Here is a 26,788-nt window from a genome sequence, read left to right on the forward strand (position 1 = left end):
AGAGCGAGAGCGAGAGCGAGAGCGAGAGCGAGAGCGAGAGCGAGAGCGAGAGAGAGAGAGAGAGAGGCTACCATGAGTGTACAGAGCCTTATTTCTCGTGCTGAAACAACATTAATAAAGGATTTTCTTACCTTGTTGTCTTGTCAGTTGTATACACATGAACTGTTCCTTTAAACTAGCTAAACCAACTGCTGGATGTGGAGCTTCATGTTTGGGAAACCACATATATCTAAGAAATATCATGGAAAAGCAGCTCAAACTAGTTTTCTGCAGATGCAACATGTCGTTGATGATGCCCTCTAACAGCAACTCCAGGAGGGGGTCGAATTAGGCCAATGCTATTGTACTGAAACAACAAACAATCGATTCATCTGCTTATTAAAATGTTATTAAGTCGATCGGTGCAACTAGCTAAGCTAACTGGTGCTTAGTTTCAATTGTATCATCTACAAACTACACCTGTCAGATGTGGGAAGTAACTAAGAACATTCTGAGGTACTTGTAATTTACTTGATTATTTCCATTTCATGCTGCTTTGTACTTCTACTCCACTTCAATTCAGAGGTACATCGTGTACTTTTACTCCTCTACATTTATTCAACACCTTTAGTTACTTTACAGATTTGGATGTATGATGTGAAATATAATCAACTCTTAAATCAGACTTTAGTTCCACCTGGAGTGAATTCACAAGCTACCCTGCAGAACACAAAGTCATTCAAACTAGATGCACCTTTAACTGTGCATCAATAATTACAAAACATATCATATATATTATTCTGAAATGGACCAATCTGCACACTGACTACTTTTACTTTTGGTAATTTAAGTATATTTTTATGCTAATACTTTTGTACTTTTACTTGAGTAACATTTTGAATGCAGGACTTCTACTTATAACAGAGTATTCCTACACTCTGGTATTTATACTTTTACAGTACAATATCTAAGTACTTCTCCTATACCTCTGCACCCAGTCCCAGGGATACGACACAGATGGCTAAAAGATAAAAAGGATGCATCCTAAACCCATTATCATGTTAGCTGTACTTAAATGTCTGATCAATTTCCTGTTAATGAAATTACCCTAAACCAGATTGGGACAGTGAAAGTGGACATGTGGCAGGTCTGACAAAGCAGGTGATGTAATCCCGTTTTAAAAACATGAATTGAGCATTTTATCAATATTATTTTATGTGTATCGAAATCTGAACTCTTTCTTGTGCAAACAAATATATTGTTGTTTTGTTTGGTGCTGTTTTCAACATGAACCAAACAGCAGTGCCCCTCTGCTTGCGTCTTTACGGTACCGGGCTCTTCAATCTTGCAGTCTCGCTCCTGCCTGCGGTCACATCTTGTTGCCAGATCTTCCCTGACGCGGTGACACGGTGTTTCTGTGTTTCTATGCACGCTCTGCGTCATTTTCCTTCGTTTTAATCAAGTTTATTTTTGCAGAACAGCTCACCGAGGCGCAGCTCCGCATTTTGTGTCCTCGCCTCGCAGCACATTGGGAGTCGCTTTGGATGTTTGGCTGCGGCGGTGAGAGAAAACCCTGATCCATCTTAAGACCTCTCAGCTTTAACATTCTGATTTAGACTCGGTTATATAACCAGGTGCATACCGGTGTGTTGTGCGCCTCTCTTTCTGGTTCGTTCATTCCTCATCCTTTTTATTCTGCTGTAGCAAGACTATTCCCGTCCGTGTTCATGCCAGATCTGCAGCGCTTTAGTTTCCCTTACCATAGCATGAATCCTTTGTTGGAGGCGAACACGCATCTCCATCACCAGAGTGCAGCCCCCTCTCACCCGGACTCCCCCTCAGGCCTCCTGCCCGACACCCTGCTCGGTGGACCGGACGCGGCGTCCTTTCTGCTGGGGGATCATCCGGGGCCTGATCATCTGGGGCCTGACTTTACCGCACCCTCCTCTTACCTCCATCACAACAGCCTGTACCATCACCGCGCGGCACCGCACCCCCCCGCCGCCATGGCGCTCAGAAACGACCTGGGCTCCAACATCAGCGTCCTGAAGACCCTCAACCTGAGGTTCAGGTGCTTCCTGGCCAAAGTGCACGAGTTGGAGCGCAGGAATAAGATTTTAGAGAAGCAGCTGCAACAAGCACATGATGCCAACAAGGGCTGTCAGGGGGGGTGCTGTGACAGCAGGGGGTCTTCCCAGGAGGCGGGGGTGCAGACTGGGTTTGTGGGCTCCATCCCTCTGAGGCCCGGCTCTCTCCCCTTCCACAACACCAACAACTCAGCCAGGAGGCCTACAACACTGTTCACACCTACACACAACATCACCCTGCCATCTGAGAGCTTCACCTCCACCCAGAGTAATTACACTTCCTGTAACCCGGCCATCACCATCAGCCAGGCCTCGCCCTGTGTGGACTCCCCTGGATCCGGCTCTAAAAGTTTCTCCAGCACCGGCTCCGGCCCGGGGAGCACCACCAACCCTCCTCCACGCTTCCTGCCTGGCACCATCTGGTCCTACAACCACACCCGTAAGATGGGCCCCTCTGCAGGCCTGAGCAGCCCCGGGGTGTCCTGGGAGCAGCCGGATGGAGTCGGGGTCCAGATCGATACCATCACCCCCGAGATCAGAGCCCTGTACAATGTGCTGGCCAAGGTGAAGAGGGAGAGAGACGAGTATAAACGCAGGTAAATGGACTGAAATCCTTTTATTGCACAGTCAAAGTTGTCATCAATTTCTCTCTGTGTGTGTGTGTGTGTGTGTGTGTGTGTGTGTGTGTGTGTGTGTGTGTGTGTGTGTGTGTGTGTGTGTGTGTGTGTGTGTGTGTGTGTGTGTGTGTGTGTGTGTGTGATACAAACAGGGAGATATCAATTCAGTTTCTCACCATCCCCAAGAATAAGAATATTTAAAGATACATACACACCTGAATACCCACTTAAAAATAGATATATACACATACAGATATATATACACACATTAAGAGGTATAATATAAATAATGAAAAAAGAAGGCACAACAATACATAAAGCTTTCACACTTAAATGTGAACAGGACACAGGTGTAAGTCTAGTCTGGTAGACTCAAACAGATGAATATATGACAACAGTACACATATATACAAGTAGTGCACTAACAGGCCTACAGGGGCATTGTTGTCCCTGTGTAATGCTTCACTTTGAGCAGAGCTGTAAAGCAGCTGCAGACCAGCTGTCGCCAGCAGAGTCAGCACAAACTGCATCCATCCATCAGCTGCACCCTGCCTGCATCCATCACATTCATGTCTGAGCACAGAGGCTGCTGCTGCTGCTGGAAATAAACACCTCACACGCTAAATATAAAGAAGAATGAAGGTCAAAGCTTAGTAGGGATGATCATCACAAATGTTCACTTCAGAGAGCGTTAAGATCCCGACATAGTTGATATGGCTTTTATTTAAACGAGAGGTCACATTGAGATAAAAACCTTGAACAATGGAGACCCTGCCAAAACATGACAGGATGGAAAGAAGATCACATCCCGTCAGCAACAATAGAAACAACACAAAGACATGAGGGATTATCAACAGAGCAAGTTAGACGTGTTTGTTTATTAACGGAAGAACCTGCAGCTAGCAGCGACCACTTCCTATAGAGAGGCGAAGTCCCTCCCTTTCCGGGGGACCACTATAGGACCTTATTTTGGAAAAATCATGTATTGAAGTCAATGGAGAGAAAAAGATTATCTTTTGATCCCGTTTGAATTGTGCCACGAATTACACATATGATGTTTGTCAATTTAAAAGATAATTTTGCAAGTCAACATATTTAAAATGGGTCGTAAAACTGTGAAGTAACACTTTTTTTTGTGAGAAACCGCTCAATGAACTACAACTCTGGTCTTGCACACGTCACCAACAACCAAGATGGCCGTCACGTTGGCACTTTTCACTTCTTTCTTTCAGAATGAGGCGAAAAGTATTAAACGAGGTGAAAATCACTACAAGTCTGGGCGTGTTGAGAGCTGTACATACACACAAGGGGAGTTAGTCGGTTCCGTAAGAGCCAGCATGCGGGACCGGGATTCTGGGATTTGTAGTCTTTCTAGTTGCATATTTTTCATAGTCTTATATTTCAACAGTTTTACGACAAACTGTGACTTTTTTGACATGGAAATGATTTTTTAAATTGACAAACATCATATGTGTAATTCATGGCACAATTCTAACGGGATCGAAAGATAAGTTTTCTCTCTCCATTGACTTCAATACATCATTTTTCAGAAATAAGGTCCCATGGGTCGGAAGTAGATGGGCGTGACTTCGCCTCTCTATTATTCTAAGTAGTTACGTTTACGGGAATATTATGGGACATCCATCCTGCAGAAAAAACGGTTTGATTTGACCGTAAGTTGCTGAATAATATGTAATGTAATTTTATATATGATTTTGTCGTTTATGAAACTAATAGAGTGTCTAAAGATGAAAGACAGAAATCATGATAACAAATCATGATAAATATGCAATGTTAGTTAGGGCTCCAAACTATCCATTTCTGGATTCATTGATACATGTTTTGGTCTTTAAAGTTCTCAGCAGTCACTGGTTTTAGCTTCTCGGAAAATGTTTTTCTTGATGTTCCGTCTCGTATTACAATAATCGTATGATTTTGGATTGGGCTCAATAATTAATTGTAATATTATGTAAATCGCAGTAAAGACCATGATAATATCCGAAGATGTGCCCTATTTGTTAAAGGTATCCCAAACTACAGATTTGATTTTACACACCAAAGAAAACATATTGGTTTGATACAGATACTTGAAAAAAGGACACTTTGAACAATGTAATGAGAATAATGATGCAAGAAAACTCTCCATTCCCAACACCACTAATCGTGTCTCATTGCCAAATCAGTCAAAAATATATATATTATTTTCTATATCGTTCAACCTTACTTTTAGGTTTTGAAACAAAACAAGCAATTTAAAGACGTCACATTGGGCTCTGGGAAGTTGTGATGGCTTTTTTTTTTTTTTTTTTTTTAATCTGACATTTTATGAACAAAAGCATTAAATAGAGAAAACAATCCACAGATTAAATGATAATTAAAACCTTCTGTTGAAACGGTGAGATCATAGTGCATCTCCAATTAAACTTCTGTGAACCCACAATCAATTCTTCATGATCCAGTTCACAGCAATGACATCACCAGTTATAATCAGGATGCTCTGATTTTTCCTTGAACTTTATTGTAGAAATTAAACACCAATCTTTAAATCCTGCCTGGTAGGGCTCGATTATGGCAACAATTATAATCTCGATTATTTGGGTCAATAATTGATATCACGATTATTAAAAACGATCCAAATGTATTGGAGAAAACATGTTTTAACAGTATGTTTTTAATAGTTGATTACCCTGAACTTTAAGTATAATTCAACTGAAAAAAATAATCGTCTTATTTTGATTACGTTGTTTTCGTAATCGTTGCAAGCCATAATCGTAATTGCGATTAAAATACGATTAATTGAGCAGCCTACTGCCTGGTATTAGAAGGACACGTGTTAGTTTTGGATAACGTATTATCTGTGAACCAAAGTAGCTCCGATGTTTCTGCACATCAGTGAATTCCCTCACATTACGTCCAGATGAGCAGCCATGCATTCTCCACAGAGGATCCTGACCACAGTGGGCTCTTTGTGAAGAGGACCCCAACTAAGTGTGTGACATAAGATCAGGATTTCATCGTATTTACATCGACATTTTTGTGTCTGTACCTGAAAATAAAGGGTTCCACTTTGTGTTTAAACCACAATTACAGCAAAGGGGACAGTGCAGGTAAAAAGGCAAATACAAGTAAAGCTAACAAACTAAATAGAGAAATTTTAATAAAATCCAATAAGTACGCAAACATTGTAGGAAAACAATTTAATACGTAGCAACATTATGAATTATGTGAGCTTGCTTTATGTGTCAGTTTACCTCGAGACAATGGATGCATTACCTGTGCTGTCAATTATTTAAAAACAGATCCTGAGTTAATAATGTAATATATTGTATTGCCTCTGTAAGGTCATATGGTCTGCAAAGACTAGAATCCCTGTGTTCCCTCCAGAGTGAATTTCTCTCCCCCCCCTGCCTGAAACGCCTCCATTGGACTCCTTTGTTTACTTCCTGAACATAGTGACATCATTATGTAACACTTGTGCTTCTATTGGCTAGCGCTCCAACACATTGTACGTGATAGGCTAAGGGGCGGGACATCTCTTAGCAGTTGACCAATCACAACAGAGCCGGCCAGCTAACCAATCAGAGCAGACTGGGCTCTGGTTTCAGACAGAGGGTGAAAAGAGGTGCTGCAGCACAGGCAGTATGAGAAAAATAAAGAGCTTTTTGAACATTAAACCATGGAGATACTACATACTGATATACATCTGAACACCAGCAGGAGAGGACTCTTTAAAGTAGAGACACTACATACTGATATACACCTGAACATCATCAGGAGAGGACTCTTTAAAGTAGAGACACTACATACTGATATAGACCTGAACATCAGGAGAGGACTGTTTAAAGTAGAGACACTACATACTGATATACACCTGAACATCAGCAGGAGAGGACTCTTTAAAGTAGAGACACTACATACTGATATACACCTGAACATCAGCAGGAGAGGACTCTTTAAAGTAGAGACACTACATACTGATATACACCTGAACATCAGCAGGAGAGGACTCTTTAAAGTAGAGACACTACATACTGATATACACCTGAACATCAGCAGGAGAGGACTCTTTAAAGTAGAGACACTACATACTGATATACACCTGAACATCAGCAGGAGAGGACTCTTTAAAGTAGAGACACTACATACTGATATACACCTGAACATCAGCAGGAGAGGACTCTTTAAAGTAGAGACACTACATACTGATATACACCTGAACATCAGCAGGAGAGGACTCTTTCAAGTAGAGACACTACATACTGATATACACCTGAACATCAGCAGGAGAGGACTCTTTAAAGTAGAGACACTACATACTGATATACACCTGAACATCAGCAGGAGAGGACTCTTTAAAGTAGAGACACTACATACTGATATACACCTGAACATCAGCAGGAGAGGACTCTTTAAAGTAGAGACACTACATACTGATATACACCTGAACATCAGCAGGAGAGGACTCTTTAAAGTAGAGACACTACATACTGATATACACCTGAACATCAGCAGGAGAGGACTCTTTAAAGTAGAGACACTACATACTGATATACACCTGAACATCAGCAGGAGAGGACTCTTTAAAGTAGAGACACTACATACTGATATACACCTGAACATCAGCGGGAGAGGACTCTTTAAAGTAGAGACACTACATACTGATATACACATGAACATCAGCAGGAGAGGACTCTTTAAAGTAGAGACTCTACATATTGATATACACCTGACCATCAGCAGGAGAGGACTCTTTAAAGTAGAGACTCTACATATTGATATACACCTGACCATATGTCCTCTTTAACCCCTTTTATTTTTGCTAATTTCGCTACCTTAGACTGTAGGATGGTAACAACAACACTCTACTTTCACAATTAAATAATGTTAAAACTGGCTGCTAGTTCACCGCTTTTCATATGTGTTCACTAACCCTAGCTGCTATTTATTTCTATACCCTGCACCTGTACTTATTTGTTCTTTATTTTATAAGCAGGATCTGTACTGAACAAATACGTTTTGTAGAATATGATTTGTTGTCCAGCTCCACAATACTTCATTTAAAACATTTGAACACTTAATCCTTTAACTAATGTTGTGCTTCTTGTATTTTGAATATTCCACCAGTCCATTTTGTGATTTCGATAACATTTTGATTAAAGGTGGGGTAGGTAAGTTTGAGAAACCGGCTCGAGATACACTTTGTTATATTCCATGGAATGCTCTTAACATCCCGATAGCAATGAATATCTGAAGTGCTTTGACAATAAATCCATAAACAAGTCATCTGTGGAAGCCGTGGTAGCCTACTGTAAAAAGCACGACCAATCATCTGAGCCGGCCCGGCTAAAGTAACTGGATGGCCTACCTGTCTGTCAGCCTTCCATCTGTGCACAAACTGATCTCGTGCCCTCATTGGTCATGTGCGCGTTCGTGTGTTGGAGGAGGGGCTCTGAAAGGAAGTGGCAGATTTGTTCCGGCTGTGTATTTTCAAATTCTAGCGCACTCGAGCTAGTTTCTCTAAAATTACCTACCCCACCTTTAATTGTGCAGCCTTTCTGATTTCATTCTCGAGCTCTGTTACCCATTCATAATGGATTTTTCCTTCAAGGACAACTTCTCTTTCTCCCCCTTTACCCTCCCCACCACTCCCCCTTTTCTCTGTCTCATGTACACCCCTCACACTTCCTCTCTCCTTCTCTCTCTCCCACTGCGCCTCCCCCGCTCCTCACTCTATCTGCAATGCACCATGCGCTGCAAACAGTTACTGCCTGGGGGGGCTTGGCTTGCAGAAGGATGCACTTCTCCACTTTCTGTTCGCTCTCACCTTACTGATCAAACAAGCATCCTCTACAACATAAACAACTCCTCTTTCATGACTCAGTTTCTCTCAGGTTTAGTTTCCCCTGAAGCTCCGATGTGCCGCAGCATCAAAGCAGCCGTTATATAATTCAGACTCTGCAGAGAGCCGTCTCCTCTGGGAACATGTGCCGTGTGAAGTCACTGAATCTGAGGTCACATGCAGGATCCGTGCTCCGACTTTTAAATGTATTAAACTTCAGATTCATGAGCCAGTCGTCATGTTATTGGCTGCACTATAGTGGCAAATAATTCATCAAGCAAGCGTTTGATCAGAGAGTGAGTCAGCAAATCTCTCACTCACATTTTTACTGTCTACACCTCATTTAACTTGATATCCTTATTGGATTTCACTAAACTGCTTTCACATATTGAAGTCAGATCCACAGGCCACATTGAAATCAAATTGCCGAATTTTGGTTGTTGTAAAATAAAGAATCCAGCACCTGACAGCCAACCCATCATGTTGTTCCCCAGATGTGTATACTGACTGTAGAAGCCATTGACTGAGTTCATTATATACGTCTTGTTTTTCTTTACATTTTTTAACATGTCTTTATTTGTATACAGTGGGTATTTCTCAATGTCGAGGAAGGCTGCTCCAGAGCCACTATTTCAAGCATACTACGTCATCAAGTGCCGCCGAAGGACTGTTCCAATGTCCAGCATACTTGGAATTCTACCGAGGCCGCCGTACTTCGTAGCGGGAAATTTCGAGGCTGCACATGTGTATCCTCCGCGGTCTTAAAATCCCCACAATGCTTTGCGCACGGACCAATTTCCAAATATTTGGCGGAAATCGCGCTCCATTTAAGGCGAGGCCTCGCATATGACGCACACCTGTTAGCCTGTTCCACAATTCTTCGTTTTCCGAGGCTAGGAAGGATTCTTGCCTCGCTTCTGAAGCAAGTGACTAGGAAGACATGTGCTACCAAGCAAGCGTCCTCGACATTGAGAAACACCCATGACCTACAAATATTACGTGTTGAATATTGATCTACTCACCTTAGTTGTTTACGCCCCTGAATATATTTGTTGACACCCCTTGGTCTCATATTTGCTATATTATGTCTGTTAATGGGGAAGGGGCTGGTTTTAGACAGGGGAAGCTAAACCAGTTCAACCACACACACCAGACACACTCTGAAGGAGGGATATATGGTGAAATGGAAAAATAAATGGATTCATCTTGACAAATTTGTGAATCATCGTATGTTGTAAGTGGCTCTAGAAACTTTTAAGCCACTACACTGACAAAGGATGAATTTAATATATTTTTTCTTGTAAAAAACGATGTTACGTTTAAAAGTTTGTATCCTTAAGGTTAACATTTATAAAGCCGACTGAGGGTGTTTCTCAATGTCGTGGAAAGCTGCTCCAGAGCCACTATTTCAAGGATACTACGTCATCGAGTGCCGCCGAAGGACTGTTCCTGTCACGATCTGTCTGTGTTGTTGTTTTGTCTTGTCTTTTTCTATCTTTGGGTTTCCTGTTTTATTTTGTAAATTGTTCACCCCCGTTTCCTGCCTGTTGCTTTCTGTCTGTTTTCCCTCCCTGATTACCCGATTGTGTTCACCTGGTGCCTCTGTGTTTTCTCCTACCTCCTCACCTGTCTCGTGTTTGTTTGATTAGTCCTGGGTGTATTTAAGTTCTGGTTTTTCCGTCTGTCTTTGTCGGTTCGTCTTGTGTTTTGAGTAATTCTGCGGTGAGTGTTCTGTTCTGTGTCTAGATATTGTAGCCTTGAAATAAAGGAATTATTTTGTCACTTAAGTCTGCATTTGGGTTCTGTTTCCTACACAAACCGTGACAGTTCCAATGTCCAGCATACTTGGAATTCTACAGAGGCCGGCGTACTTTGTTGAGGGAAATTTCGAGGCTGCACATGGGTAGACTCCGCGGTCTTAAAATCCCCACAATGCTTTGCGCACGGACTAATTTCCCCAAATCTGTGGCAGAAAATGTAAGGCGGGGCCTCTCATATGACGCACACTTGCTCGCCTGCTCCACTCTTCGTTTTCCGAGGCTAGAAGGTATTCTTGCCTTGCCTGGAGTTTCCCATCCAGCTAGAGCTTCAACTAACTCTTATTTTCATAACCAATCTTCTGATTATTTTCTAGATTCATCGTTTGGTCTATAAAATGTCAAGACAAAATGTCTATCCCAGTTTCTACATGTCCAAAGTCGTATTGTGTTATTATCGCAGAACCCAAACATATTCCCTTTTTATATGAAACAGAACAGAGTAAAGCATCAAATGTTTTAAAGGCTAATGTACTCCATTTTTTTGCATCAAATAATGCTTTACAATTTTTTAATAACCAAAACAATTGGCTTGAATTTTTCAGATTCGTTGTTGCAGCTCTTTATCCAACATTGTTCAAATCCATGTTTAACAGTCTCATCCATCTTGGACTCACTATTGTTTAACAGCTGGAAATAGTGAGTCAGTCTTTTCAACTTTGTGAAATAGCTAAATTATGGGTTAGTGTCTTTCTAAATTAATCTATAAGATGTATAAATAAAAAAGCATAAACAGATCATTTGTGCACGTTGAAAACATGGCCTATGTGTTTGCTTTACTCCAATATTGTTTGATTCTTATTTATTTGTGTCTTTTAGATGGGAAGAGGAATACACCATGAGGGTGGACATGGAGCAGAAAATGACTGACCTGCAAGAGGTAACATTGTGTGTGTGTGTGGCCTAGCATTACTATACTTGTGGGGACCTAAACCTGTCTACACAGTCACGTGTGGGGACTCGCCTCCCTTATGGGGACAAAATGGAGGTCCCCATGAGGGGAATCATTAACTTTAGGGTGAAGACTTGGTTATGGTTAAGGTTAGGATAAGTCTCCAGGAAATGCATGTAAGTCAATGTAATGTCCCCTGAAGTGATGTATACATGTGTGTGTGGCCTAGCATAACTATACTTGTGGGGACCTAAATCGGTTTACACAGTCACGTGTGGGGACTCGCCTCCCTTATGGGGACAAATTGGAGGTCCCTATGAGGGGAATCATTCATTTTAGGGTGAAGGTTAGGTTTAGGGTAAGCTTAAGGGTTAGGGTTAGGCATGTGTTGGTTATGGTTAAGGTTAGGATAAGTCTCCAGGAAATGCATGTAAGTCAATGTAATGTCCCCTGAAGTGATGTATACATGGTGTGTGTGTGTGTATGTATATATATATATATAAACTGAAGGTATTGGAGCTTTGTATTTGCAGCGTTGACATCAGCCTGAGTCATTCAAACTATAATAAACTATTGGACATGATGCTTCGGTTGATGCTTATCTCACCTTAAAATACCCTGAGCATATGCGGTGTGTTTTTCTGCCCTAACAGGAATAATCACACAGCTAGTGGTTACATATTTTAGACGAGGCTTTTCATTTGTCTGATAACAATCAGTGAGTTTCTGCAGCCCTCACACTGCAGACTGCTTCCTTTGTGCAGTATGAATCACACACAGTGACTCATACAGAGCTCATGCACTCCTTTCTATTTGGTTTTATACCACTGACCATCATCTGATTAAAAGTGCAACAACTGTTATCATTTCAGAGTTACAGACATCTTCTATTTTTAGTGGGGCTAGTGTTCCAGCCAAGAATATACAGTTCACCTATTTCAAAACATATTTTAAACAGAGCTTCTCTTTCCAACAATGTTCACTTTTTTCTAGCCATTTCCATTTTAAAACAACTCTTCTTTCTCCCTCTTTACTCTGTCAGTCATCAGAAATCAAGACATTTGAATAAATACATTGAACATTGCAGACAACAAAAACGGCAAACACTTAAAGTAGCAAATAGCAAGACATAATATCACAGTTAAATTAATATGAGTGATTAAAAGTAGATAAAAACGTACTCTTCTGACTCTAAACATATTATCGAGCAAAACTACACGTCACCACATCCAGAACCTCCTATACATATATATTTGTTGTGTTTTAAACATTGTTTTCTGTGTTTGTTAGGCAATAACTTTGGTTACAAATATGTTTTCATTGCTTTATATACTCCTGTTTTAAGATATGTGTTTTCTTTGGGAAGTCAAATGTCTTTGCCTCTGGTGTTTATGGCTCTAAATGCTGTCCCTGTACTGATATGAAGGATTTCTTTTTTTATATCAAACAGTTAGCTACTGTGTTTCCTGCAGCTGTGTCTTTTATAAACCCTATCATTTCCTGTGAGTGTGTGGGTAGCTAGGTGTGTGTGTTTGAAGATGTTGTGTGTTTGAACATTGCCAGGAATCTTTACCTGACCCCGTTTAGCTAGCAGCACCGTGACGCAAGACCACAAGCAGAAAAACACCGCTGAGACTGAGAAGGGTCCTAGCTTATACTGTTGCACATGTGAATGAAGTCAACAGGAGGAACAGATACTTCTTATCTCATCAGAAACATCTAGAGATCACCTCAGGAGATTATGAATTCAAGATATCCATTTTTTTTTTTCATGCACTTTGCAGATATAGGCTTTTATTCTGTTGACGCCCTCCTGCTTCTACCCTTTACTTTCCAGTTAATCGATGTGGCCGGACATGTTTGTGTGTTTTCATTGTTGTTCTTCATGTCTTTCTCTCATGTGTGCAGGACCTGCAGGAGAGCGAGGGCTGTCAGGATGAGCTGGCTGTCAGAGTCCAGCAGCTGAAGGCAGAGCTGGTGCTCTTCAAAGGCCTCATGAGCAATGTGAGCACCGTAAGACCCAAACGCTTCTAAAACATTCTCAAAGATATGCACGTTAAGAGTCTCTATATGTATGTTTGCTTCTCCGTGGCCTTCATCTCTGTAAATAAGTAAATGAATAGGATATTATTCACTTTGAATAAGAAACCCCTCATTTCATAAGTTTGCTGCGTAGGTGTTAATGGAGTGAATTGTATGAAATGTGTACAAATACATTCACATAGTAAATAAAACACTTAAACAGTCAAAGGCAATATGACAGACGGATAAACCTTGCAGAGCATATGCAAAACCAACCAAGCAAATATGCATGAAGAACAAACAATGTATTTTTTCACTTTTACATTTTTAAACCCCCCCCTTTTTTTCCTTCACTTTTTTAAAATGAATGTCAACGAGCCCCACATTGGGCGCCATTTCTGTAGCGTAGGTGTTATCCCTGAACGAATAAATTAAACTAGACAGAGGAATATTTAATATAGCCAGCTGTCAAAAAATGATATGCTCAAACACGCAGAAACAGAGGGATAGCCCGGTGACCTAGCTACTGACGTTTACAAAGGAAAAGTAATGATCAACCAATTCGCTTTCAACATAAAATGTCTGTAAGTCTTTGTTGTCCTTTGTCACTCAGGGTAAGAGTGTAGTTCAGGGGATAGGGATGTGTGACAGTAGAGTGCAAGAGGAGGGGAAATGATATTGGGGTAGTGAGAATAACTTATCTGAGGGTGACAGGCCAGAGTAGATCACTGGGTTGCAGGGTTTAACTGGGAAGGGGAAAGTTAAATGTTTCCCCAACAGCTCCTGGGTTCAGTGGCAAAAATAGCCTGATTTCTCTGATGTCCTCAAGAATCCACTTTCCTCCTTGCTAGATCCGACTTCCTCTTGGTTCTTTCTGTTGAATGACATGCTGGCCTCCTTTAAACAGCACACAGGTGCCAATCATTGCCTTGATTGGTTTCCTCCAGCTTCTCTCAGGGGGTGCTTGATTAGCCACTCCCCTTTGTCTCAGGGAATCTGTAGGAGTGTGTTTATTTTTCCCCCTGTCCTGCTACAAGTTGTTTGAATGTTTATTTGATTATCTTTTCTTTTTAATGACTGATTTTAAATGCGATTTTCTTAATGTCTTTCATTTTTGTAAAGCACTTTGAATTGCCTTGTGTTGAAAGGTGCTATATAAATAAACTTGCCTTGCCTTGCCTTTAATGTCCTGAGTGTGCCATCTGAAACAAAACTCTGACTTATTGGACTATGTGTAGCTTTTGGTTGCCGGGTCTGGATGTGCTTATTCTTCTTCAGCTTGTCTTTTTGACTAGCCCTTTCATTCATAAGGGGAAACCACGCTAACGGACCATTTGATCATTTGATGCCTGGAATAGGCTGCAGATCATCAAGTCCCCAGTCCATACGTTAACAGTTCAATAATAATAATAATAATAATAATAATAATTAGCCAAATATTAAAGTTGCTATGTGGTGGCTTAATTCCCGGGAATGACTTTACTGACGAGCTTTACTTTGTTTATAGATACCGTTGTGTTGTAGTGTAAGTGAAGTCCATTCAATTATCCATTAAACAAACATTATTTTCTGTATTCCCACACTGCGGTCAAAAACCATTTGCCCTTCCATGGTCAGACACACCCGATCAGGTGACAAAACAAACCTTAAATACCTGTGCCTTAGGGAATCTGACAGCGACACCCTCATGGCACACACACAGTGAAAAACCCAACTGTGACAGCCCAAAACCCAAACAGGAACTCTCATCAAAATGGCTCCTACACCATTTATCTTTGAACGGTGTCTGATCTGTCTCCCTCCCTCCTCTCTGCAGAACCTGTCAGACTTGGACAGTAAGATCCAGGAGAAAGCCATGAAGGTGGACATGGACATCTGCCGCCGGATCGACATCACCGCGCGCCTCTGTGACGTGGCTCAGCAGAGGAACTGTGAGGACGTCATCCAGATGTACCAGGTACCAGAGCATGTTCAAAAGTGAAACATGTGGGTTTTTGCCCCATTGAATAAACCTACTGTGATGGAAACGTCTGAAGCGATGGAGACTCAGAGAGACACAAGGAGAGCAGGAACTTTGATGGCAAACACTGATGGTTTATTTGGAGCTTCGGTCAGAGAATTCACAAGACGTGCTCTACCCCAGACCCATGTATTTAGCTAGTTCTGAGAGAAGAATCAACATTGTGCATAACAAGATAAAACCATAACACCTCTATCAGCTGACGCCAACAGGCAGGAACAGGGAGACAAACACTGAGAGCACAGCAGCCCAGGTTGTGCCAGTGAGGTCAGAACAAACTGATAAACTGGGTCAAAGTTAAGGGCCCAGGAAAATATTTCCCCAACACCTACAACCCCTTTAGTGTCGAGCCGCTAACCACAGTTAATTGTATTCTCTAAATTGAGCCGTCTGTGAAGATTTGCTCCCAGGAACAATAACAGCTGCATTTGTCACTTCCAGTAATGGCAAAGCAGCTGTATCCGATTAGAGACAACACCACAGTGCACAACATGGCAGTTAGCTAATAAGTTATATTTGAATTGAGACACAGCACAGGACTAAATCTGATCTTCTGTTATCAAATCCACAGTCACTTCCTGTTAGAGTTTGTCTTGAGTGTTGATGGTGGCGCTCTGAATGCTAACGTTTCCCCGCAGGTTCCTAACAACCAATCATCCCTGAACTCTCGCCGCAAACAGACTCCTCTGTCCTTCAACGGCAGCGAGTGTGACGAGTCCGTGAGCACCTCGGAGAGCGAGGGGGGGGGCGGCTCCTCGGCCAATCAGATCAACGAGGAGATGCAGAGGATGCTGAACCAACTGTGAGTGGGATGATGAAATATAATAATAATAATACATGACACTTACAGTATATAGCGCTTTTCTAAAAACTCAAAGACGCTTTGGCAGAGAATAAAACAAAAAACGAAGAAAAATATATAAATTGACAAACCAGAAAACAGGGAGGGGGGTCAGAGTTTTAATGCAGTGTTGAACAGGTGGGTTTTGAGTGGTTTTTTTGAATGCAGTTAAGAAAGAAGAGCTTTTCCTGGTGCTCAAAGCGCTTATATGATGAGTATAAATGTTTCTGCACTAACACTAATTATTTCTTTAAATGTGTGTTTCTGTTTTAGGCGTGAGTGTGAGTTTGAGGATGATTGTGACAGTCTGGCCTGGGAGGAGACTGAAGAGACCCTGCTGCTTTGGGAGGACTTCCCAGGTGGCACTCTGCCTCCTGACCCCAGCCACCCACCAGGAGAGGTAGATTGGAGATGCACGACTTATTTCAAATGTCACTTTGTTTAAGAAATACAGATACAGAACAGAAAGACAATACCTAGACATAGAAAGCTAGTTATAACAGATTCATCCAGGGGTGTCAAACTCAAATACACAGTGGGCCAAAATTAAAAAATGGGTACTAGTCGAGGGCCGGCCTGGTTCAATGTTTATTGCAAAACTTATTGAAATGAACTTATTGCACATATTAACCTGGAACTAACAAAGCTTAAATGATTGCCTATAAAAACAACATTAAATAATCAGTTGCATTAATTTCTTATGGCTCTATCTGCAAAGTCATTTCTTATTATTAAATGTTTCCACAGACCAACAACAGCTTCAAAAAAACAATTCCCCTCAAAGAACAAACCAAACATGCCCTGTTGCCGTGCAGAAGGAAACATCCATTAAACTCAGTGTGCTGCTCTGTGAAGCTAGTTCAGATACTTGGCATCTCATCTTGGGGGCAGGTTCATCAATGTTTGGGCTCAGGCTCTGAGCGGAGGAGACCCTCAGGATTGAGTGAAGGTGTGCGTGCAATATACCGGCGGGCCAGATCTAATAGTAATTAGAAATTATCCTGTGGGCCGAAATTAAATCCACCAAGGGCCTGATTTGGCCCCCGGGCCTTGAGTTTGAAACATGTGCTTTAAAGGGACCCTATTATACCTTTTGGGGGTTTTCCCTTTCCTGTAGTGTGTTTTAAAGGTTTTTGTGCATTTAAATGGTCCCAAGGGTCCGTCCAGAGGGAGTATTTGACTTCCGTATCATACCGACGTCATTATGTCACACTACTTGAATTTACTTTGAGTGAATATGATGTTAATGCTCTGCGTGACATCTACTATGAGCCTGTTGATGTTTATATAATATTCACAAAGATGTTTCAATTTACGATTCAAGATTCAAGGCGAACATGCAAATTGATCTCCTGGGTCTGTGTAGTGACATGAGCCTCCTGAATCTGTCATGTATGATTACTAATGCAGCCTCCATACATCTCCACTAGGAAGGAGGTAGTAAGAAGCCTCAAAATAAATTAAAAAAAACACTCCAAATCACAGATGCCCAATAACAAGGATTTAGTTCACAGAAGACAGCTACAATCATTACATATTAATGGAGGTCCCCAGCCAGTGACAGGGCTTTATTCTGTTCTGCTATGTCACTATTTTTCGATCAAAGGACATTTGAGAGCGTAGAATTTGTGCATATGATAATGATCTGAACCTTTCCTAGCATCCTTCAGACTGCTGCTTGTTAATCGATATTTTCCGTCCAGACTTCAAAGAAGCTTTTAAACTTCTGATGTGGAGATGATGTGCCGAGCAGCAGCAGATTAAGATGGTCGATTTAGATTTGTCTCACACTGACCTTCAATGCTCTGCTATGTCTGGGGCGATTCAGGACACACACAGACAGAAACACACACACACACACACTAAAACAGATGCTCTGTCTAGCCTGTATGGACGTGCAGTTTGGTTGTTTCCAAGTAATGCATGTAGGTATTTGTTTTCATTCACCGGCCGTGTGTTATTTGTCTCTCTGAGGGGAGGATCTGCATCAGTCGGCGAAATCTGAGCTGAACATAACCTATCTAGCTATCTGGGCTTTGATAGTCGTGTTACCGCACCTACAGTTGTGTCTGATTGTGTCATGATTACCGCACAAACACATGTTCTGTGTTATTATATTTTATCACATGCATATCTATACCAACAAAGATAGTCTGAACATCTCTGCTCTCTCCCTACAGCAGGAGGACTGTCTGGAGAAGGTGATCAATGACACAGAATGTCTCTTCCAGTCCCGAGAGAAGGAATACCAGGAGACCATCGACCAGATTGAGGTCAGACCCCATCTCTGTTCATGTATTTCTTCATTCCTTCATTGTTATTTCTCTGTCCCATTATAGCATACTAGGAATAACAAGACACCATTGTTTGCAATCTTTAGGTGTTGCATATACAAAGCATGGGAGAAAAGGAAAAGGAAAAGAAGTATCCAGAATCAGCAGTTCACGTAGCTGAGGATTCTGGGTAGTGTAGTGTCTTCGGCCATCCTAAACTCAGAAAAAACGATTTGTTTCTCCGAATCGAAGGTTAAAAACACAAAAGCATTGTACACAATTTAAACCAATCAATGTTGTGTAATTAACAAGGATAAACTGATGTTTTTTAGTGGATGAGCAGTGCAGATATATCATTGTGAAATATTTTGACAGTGAGGGGAATACTTCCGGTTTTATTAAGAAAACTTTGAGACCGGAAATACTGTTTTCACCCCGTGAGGGTTGACGCCAACTTTACATGGACGCTGCGGAAAGACGTAGTATACACGTTCTCCTGGCGAGACCTCAAATCATCTTCGTAATATCTATCAAACTATAGATCCTACACATCCACTGGACGTAGATTCTAAAAGTACAATATACACTTCTCGCTAGAAATCGAATCAAAAAGCATTTTAATGGCTTTCTCTTTTGTGCATCATCCATATATACAATATCTATGTCCTTTCCTATCTACAGCTTTTAGTTGTTCACGATCAAAAGGACGGTTTTACACACATTGTTTTTGTCTCTTGATGCAGTGCTATGTGTGATTATTTACATAATGACTCAGTGTTAAGTGACTCATACTGTATGGTACATTTTTCCCTGGCACTGATCAATTCCTCCACGAGGCTCAAAAATGAATACATTTCTCTCTTCTTTTCTTATTTAACTGCAGTGTTCTGTATACTTTATATTAATCCCGCACATAAGCAAGAATACATTTTCACTAAAACATGACATACAAGAGTTTCATCCTGCAGCAGTCATTTGCACAGTATTTCATGGTTGGAACACACTTTCCGTAAATGCATAATCACAAACTTAGTAAGATCATAGGAGGAAATTACATTTTAAGAATCAGTTTGCACGCACCACTTTAAAGAGAGAGATGCGTGTCTCTTGGCGTAAAGAAGTGGAATTCTTTGCCGAATGATTTAAAGGGTTGTAAGAAAATGTTTATGTTTAAGAAAATGTATAAAGAAAGTGTAATTAGACATGAAGTTGACTTTTGATTGTGGTTTTATGTTTCAGTATTTGTAAGCAACTGAGACTGAAAGAATATTGCTTTTATTTTATTATGGTTATTTAATTTATTTTTTCAAGAAGGGGCAGGTCAAATAAGATTTTGAAGTGTACATTTTTTGTTTTAAAATAACTGCCATGTGTGGAATAAACAAATACATCAACTAAATGTGTTTCTGCATGTTTTCTGCCTGCAGCTGGAGCTGGCCACAGCGAAGAGCGACATGAACCGACACCTGCACGAGTACATGGAGATGTGCTCCATGAAGAGAGGCCTGGACGTCCAGATGGAGACCTGCAGGAGACTCATCACTCACAGCGGAGACGAAGACAGGTGACAGAAAGACAGACAGATGGACGGACAGACAGGCAGACGGACAGAGAGACAGACAGGCGGACGGACAGAGAGACGGACAGACAGACGGACGGACGGACGGACAGACGGACAGACGGACGGACGGACGGACGGACGGACGGACGGACAGAGAGAGAGACAGGCGGACGGACAGAGAGACGGACAGACAGACGGACGGACAGACAGACAGACGGACAGACAGACAGACGGACAGACAGACAGAGAGACGGACGGACAGACAGACAGAGAGACAGAGAGACAGACAGACAGACAGACAGAGAGACGGACAGACAGACAGAGAGACAGACAGAGAGACAGACAGAGACAGACAGACAGACAGAGAGACAGACAGAGAGACAGACAGAGAGACAGACAGACAGACAGAGAGACAGACAGACAGACAGACACACAGACAGAGAGACAGACAGAGAGAGAGAGACAGACAGACAGAGAGACAGACAGAGAGAGAGAGACAGACAGACAGACAGACAGACACATACGATTAATCATGGCATTTTAGTCTTGGTAATGCAATCTTTTTCAATTTATTTGACTCTTTCTTCAGTTTTGTGAGGGGACTTTACTTGAATTTTTATTTTAAACATTTACAAACAATATTAAAACATTCAATAGATGATCTGTAATACAACAATTATCTTCTCCAATTTGTTAAATGAATACGTGGGTTACAAATGACATCACTTTACTGTAATGCAGCCTTTAAAACCAGAGAAGACACCTATCAATCACCTACCTAGTGTACTATATTACAATTTTCAAACTCTAAGACTATATCTCGTCTCATATATCAATACCAATATCACATGATATGTTGACCACGTCTCATTTTACAATATCAATATAATATTGCAATGTTGCCCATTCCTAAGTGTAACACATGAATAATCTGTTAAACTTTAAAGGTCCCATTTCTACTGATCATAATTCCATTGTTGAGGTCTACTAAACTAGATTTATATTGTGTAATTTTCCAAACTCACATTGGTTTCTCATACAGCATCTCTGTATAGTATGTGTATTCACTCTCTGTCCTAAACGGCTTGTTGGAGCTCCTGCCCCCCCCCCCCCCCTCCCTGTGAGCCCAGTGGCTGTCTGCGAGACTGCGAGACAGCGACACAGCGAAACCCAGCCCCAAACACACACACACACCCGCAGCCTGGCTGGGAGTTTGTGTGTGTGCCCAGGCTGAGTTCCGCGGTGTCTCGCTGCTCACAGTGACGTCCTGACGAGTGTGTGTGTGTGAGGAAGTCCGCGGATTGGTCCAAACGTAACGGCTCCCTAGACGTAAGGTAACGGCTCCGCGGATTGGTTCTTTTGGACCAATCTGCGGAGCTGTTACGTCACTATACCCGAAATACGTCACTATACCCAAGGAGTAAACAATGGAAAAAGAGAAATCTCAAACGAGGCGTTCTGGGGCAGCATAGACAGGTATTTTCTGTGTTAGAGTTTTACTCGCTACAGGGTGTACTTTGAGGGTTTGTGACTCTGCAGACCGTTTACTTGCAGAAAAACCTTCATAACACAAGGGGACGGATAATAACCGGAAAAGCATGACATGGGACCTTTAAGCATGTCTTCATGTTCTTGTTTCTGTGTGTCTCAGTGACCCTGCAGCTCCTGCCTCCGCTGAGCGAGGCGAGCAGAGAGAAAGCAACAGATCTTCATCGTCTCCGCCCTCTTCCTCGAACTCTGGCAGATCCTGACCCCTCCTCACAGTGACGGCAGTGAGGGGGGCTCCACCACATCCAGCTACAGTACCACACCAACGCAACACACACTCCTGTAACAAAGGCAACACCATGTTTACAGACGAGCCGCTTCATTTACGCAGTCGTGCTGGAAATCCTTCCTGCAAACGACAAGATGTCAAAGCCCTGCGGAGAGGAGAGGTCTTGTGATCCAGAGTTGGATAGCGGTAGATACATGTGTGAATCAAGAAATCTATAATTGGATTTTCTTGTGAAAATACTTACGTTTGAAGTAGTTTATTGTAAGTAAACAGGCTAAATGCAGTGCAGAGATGTAGGCTGCAGGAAAGCAAAGCATGATGTATTCACTCCACAAAAAAGAATAGTTAAACTACTGGGCATCTGAAAATAATCAAGCAACACTTGCTGCAAGGTCACTAAGAATCCACTCCACACAAATATACATGCCTGTAATTTACCTTCTATCACGAAACAAACAAAAAACTATGATAGGGATAGTTTAAGTGCTGCAACAACGGCTATCCTGGAGTGTATTTCTGAGTGTTATCCGTCAGTTTGATAATATAATGATAAGCTTAGGACTTTAAAGTGTAAAAATAAGTCATGATTCAGCATTTTACTGCCTAACAGCTTGCTTTCTGTCTTTGCAGTACCATTTTACACCACAGGCAAAGCAAAGGGGTAAAGTCACAAATGCATTATCACAGATGTGCTCGAAATATTATGAATAATTTAAACATGAGCTGTGGTGCAGCAGAGTTGTGCCTCTGAATGTCAACATGTCACTTCCCTCCTGCCAACATGAGGAAGGTATAATCCTGAAAACACTGTTGGTGTTCTGCAAATCACCAAACTGGATTTAACGTGAATAATCCACGGTTAATCACGTTATCCATTGTGGATTTACTTAGGATTTCCTGGCTTACCTCGATGTTAGCGTTGCAATAAAACTACGAATAAATGTCTCATCATGTCACAACATTTTAACAACATTGGCAGTAAGCGTTAGGCATCATTTTGGTCGCTAATGCACACCATACTAGCATTTCAACCCTTAAACTCAGAGAAATGTTTCCAAGAAAAGCCAACCACGTCAATTTGTCAGTGAAATTTAAACAATTATTTGGAAGTGTAGCACTTGCAAGGTAATTAAACTTGCAGATAAAACTCTAAAAGGTGCGTTTTGAAACCCAAAGTCTCTGGTAACAACGGCCGTTTCAAAGAGGGAAGCATGCATACATTTCAGATTTATAAACACCTTATTGACGCTGATCTGGAGTCAGTTGAGGCTCTTTTTCTGCTGTGGGATGAAATAATAATAATAATAATAAAGTACTTTAGCCGTAATGCTGAATCATTGTAAAAGCTGAACACATAGATGGTCATAAAATAAAGTAAGTTAGCTGTTGAGTGCCAAAATAAAATGGTCAGATGTGAACAGAAAATGGCTGTGTTAAAAAAAAAATCATTATAGCTGCCGAAGCTATTTCAACAAGGTGCTTGATGTGTATAACTGATCTATTTTTGAGCCTTTTTGCACATAGAAAGAAAGAGCAGAGCAAAAATGTATATGAAACAATCAGCTTACTTAAACATGTTGGAAATATACAAATATATTTCCTCTGTTCATATTTCCTCATCCTCCACTGTACCTGCAGGTGGGATACTAGAATAATGAATTTAACGAACACATACCTCATTTTTACTTTTCTCCGCGCACATTTAACCATGAACTTTAAGTCCGACACACTGCTACAGTAAAGCAGTATATTAGCGTACTGCTGGAAATCTTCACTGCTCTATTATCGGACACTGTTGTCTAAATGTATTCCTGGCTGTATTTTCCTCTGTGTGGTTGCATCAGGTGAAATATGTCCTCTGCTTCTGCTGCGACTCACACTTCAACTCTTTGTTTCAACGATAAAGAAAGGCTACGGAAGCCCTGAAAGGCAAACTAGACAAACGCATTGGAGATCTGTTTTCAAAATCTAATGTTTACTGTTTTCGCTCCTGTGTTTGGGAGGCGTGTGGCGCAGTGGGTTGTTTATCCTTGAAAATGGGTGGGAAAAGGTTTTATGCCAGTCTTCCTTCATTTTCTTTTCAAATGGACGGATATTTTTTGCCTTGATCATTTTTTAAATCTGTTAAGTATCTTTTTCGTGTTTGTTGTTGCAATGCTCTTTTTTGCCACCATATTACACCACTACCTCAATGGCACTAAAACCGCTTAAGTTTTTCTTACAGGTCAGTCTTACTTTCTCAGTGCACTGTAAATACAGGATACGTATATTGTGCGTTAGCAAGTTAAGCTAGTTACGCTACATTACTGTAATCTTTTTTTTAACTCACCTGAAAGACAACACTACTGTTTTAGTTTTATTTAGAGGTGGTTTAGTGGTTTATTCTGGTGACCGAAATAAGCATTGCAACAACAAAAGTTAGGAAAATAAAAAAATGTCACCACGAAAACGTATTTTTCCACCGGTTTGTGCAGATAAAAAAGGCTAATTTAGAAATGTAATAGCGCCAAAACGTATTTTTACTGATAGAAAAAAAAGGTAACTTGAAAAATGAAAGCATAAAAAAATAAAATTCTTGTTTAAAAGAACTTTATTTGTATCTCTTCATAAGTTAAAGAAAAACCAAAAAGAACATTTTCAGATCAGACTTAAAAAATGAATTACCACGATATGTATGTGTCCTCGTTTGTCTTTCAGGGCTTCCGTAGCAACCGTATGACGACAGATTTTAATCGTATATAAACTGCATGTGTGGCTGTTGGATTAGCTGAATGCTAATAGCAGTGTTTCCACTACTGTTTGAATGCAGAAGGAGGATGTCAGAGACAAACTGAGTGAGACGGAAAACACCATTTCCCTTTGTATAGTTTAACGCACTGAGTGAGTCTCTATGTATGCATGTGCCAGTGTGTATGTTTTCGGGTGTTATGTACAGTGAGTGTTTTTAAAAAGACTTTTACTTGGGCAAATGTACAACATGAAGAAGAAGGAAACGTAACAAGTCCAATTTGATGTCGTCTCTGTTTGAGACTGAGCTGTCTTTTTGACAAATCACCTACAAATTGTAAATATTTCAAATTAAAAGACAATGGAGTTCTTTTTTTCCCATTGGATCTTTTTCCTTATGAGTGTATGTGATTGCCAAATAAAGTCAATTTAAAAATAACTCAAGTTATAAAAAACTAAACAATAATTACGGAATTAATTAAATGCAAATGCTTAAGCGAAATGAACTGTACGATGGCTTTGATATTATTATAATGTGTAATGGAAATATAGCTTTGAATATAGACTTGTGTTCAAAGACTGCAAATGAAGAATGTCCACAGTCACACACCTGGAAAGAAAACTCAACATTATCTAAATTAAACGAAAACTAAAAGCACCTGATTGGTCTTTTTAGTTGTCACTGTCATTTCTTTCACATATTTAAAGAAGCATTTGGATTGAATTTGTGTCAAACAGCAATTAGATGATAACTCTGAGTATTGATGAGGTGCTCCAGATGTGTGACGAAGCAGCGTTAAACATCCAGACAGTAATTTAGGCTAAAAGGCTTCACTGCAGAGCTACAGTATGTAACGTGTCGAGAGAGACTGAACGAATAAAAGATGCAACTGAGCAACAAGATCTCGTGTGATTATTGAACACAACGTGTCTGTCTGCTTTTCATTAAAGGGTCTGTACCGAAATTACAAAGAAACCAATGGAGGTGAATGGTATTGTGTTTGCTATGCTCACAGCATTTAACAACATCACCATCTCTTACCAGAACAAACGAGGACACAGTTTTGGAAAGACATGTTGCTGTTTTTAAATATTTTTTTAGGCCGCGATCAGCAGGTCACTTTTTGTCAGGTTTGTCAAATGTTTTGGAGCGAATGTAAAGCGTGTACTTCACTGAAAGGTAGGGTAGGTACGAATGGAGAAAACTACGGTGGCCCTGAAGTGCAAGACACCACAGCATTTCACAAAACACTACAGCATTTCAGAAAACGCCGCAGCATTTCAGAAAACACCACAGCATTTCACATTGGACGGAAAGGGTATTCCTTTAGTGATGTTTGTGATTGGACAGAGCCAGCCAGAGAAGCACTGCTGTGATTGGTTGTTTTTGCTGCCAGTCAAGAAATGACGCTTCGTGATTGCCAACACATCAGCCGTTAGCACACACTCAGAGCTCACAGCTCCTCATATCTGTTCAGAAACTGGACACAAGTTAAACATCTACAAACCACAGACTGTCTGTGTCATGGTGAATACAGTCGCTGCTTTATTTATGTCTGTATGACGTTGTGAGTGTGGACGGAGCAGCTACAGGTTAGTTAGCCTGATGGATCCGATTCCATTCAGAAAACACGCATTTTAAAAGCTTTTCGCATGCCGTCTTATCTGCAGACTTGTCAAAGCGTTAATTCATGGTTTTTACTAACCGTTATCAGTATGTAGTTACTTCGGCATCACTTTGAAACGTGTATTACAATTAAATCACGGTCAAATATGTTCATTTGGTTGTAGTTGGTATCTCCCATAGGATTTACATGGAGATACGCCCCGCCCCCTCTCAGCGCCTCTTGTTTGAATGACAGGAGCAAACACAGCTGACAGCCGCGGTGAAACTCGAGCGATTAGAGCGATGCGAATATTGGGTGGTCTACCATAGTATTTACATGGAGATAAGCCCCTTAAAAACCATGAATTAATAAAGCATTAATTCTGTGTTTACTCCTGTCATTCAAACAAGACGCTGGAGAGGGGGCGGGCCGTATCTCCATGTAAATCCTATCGGAATTGGATCGATCAGGCTAACTAACCTGTAGCTGCTCCGTCCACACTCACAACAACGTCATACAGACATAAATAAAGCAGCGACTGTATTCGAAATGACAGAGAGTCTGTGTTTTGTATATGTTTAACTTTTGTCCAGTTTCTGAACAGATATGAGGAGCTGTGAGCTCTGAGTGTGTGCTAACAGCTAACGGCTGATGTGTTGGGCCAATCACGCAGCGTCATTTCTTGACTGGCAGCAAAAACAACCAATCACAGCAGTGCTTCTATGGCTG

The 26,788-nt window shown here is 41.1% G+C and overlaps 1 protein-coding gene across 4 annotated transcripts; it reads left to right on the forward strand.

The window, feature by feature from the left end:
* Positions 1-1,313: 1,313 nt before the first annotated feature.
* Positions 1,314-25,353, forward strand: iffo1b (intermediate filament family orphan 1b). 4 transcript variants are annotated; one of them, XM_034218930.1, is made up of 9 exons: positions 1,314-2,662; positions 11,159-11,219; positions 13,140-13,244; positions 15,070-15,210; positions 15,954-16,075; positions 16,388-16,514; positions 18,295-18,387; positions 19,815-19,951; positions 21,600-25,353. In XM_034218930.1, the coding sequence occupies exons 1-9, from the start codon at positions 1,707-1,709 to the stop codon at positions 21,697-21,699; spliced, it is 1,842 nt and encodes a 613-aa protein (XP_034074821.1). In that variant the 5' UTR covers positions 1,314-1,706; the 3' UTR covers positions 21,700-25,353. The 4 variants fall into 4 exon arrangements, with proteins under 4 accessions (XP_034074821.1, XP_034074823.1, XP_034074819.1 ...); XM_034218932.1 differs by having other exon boundaries at positions 13,140-13,235; XM_034218928.1 differs by having other exon boundaries at positions 1,315-2,662; positions 15,912-16,075.
* The last annotated feature ends 1,435 nt before the right edge of the window (positions 25,354-26,788 follow it).

This window comes from Gymnodraco acuticeps, unplaced genomic scaffold (genome assembly GCF_902827175.1).
Source record: "Gymnodraco acuticeps unplaced genomic scaffold, fGymAcu1.1, whole genome shotgun sequence".
Classification (NCBI taxonomy): domain Eukaryota; kingdom Metazoa; phylum Chordata; class Actinopteri; order Perciformes; family Bathydraconidae; genus Gymnodraco; species Gymnodraco acuticeps.

Coding starts and splice junctions, on each gene's coding strand:
- iffo1b (XM_034218928.1), top strand. CDS start 1,707: ATGCCAGATCTGCAGCGCTTTAGTTTCCCTTACCATAGCATGAATCCT. Junction 13,245..15,069: donor TCATGAGCAATGTGAGCACC/GTAAGACCCAAA, acceptor TCCTCTCTGCAG/AACCTGTCAGACTTGGACAG. Junction 16,076..16,387: donor CAGAGGATGCTGAACCAACT/GTGAGTGGGATG, acceptor TTTCTGTTTTAG/GCGTGAGTGTGAGTTTGAGG.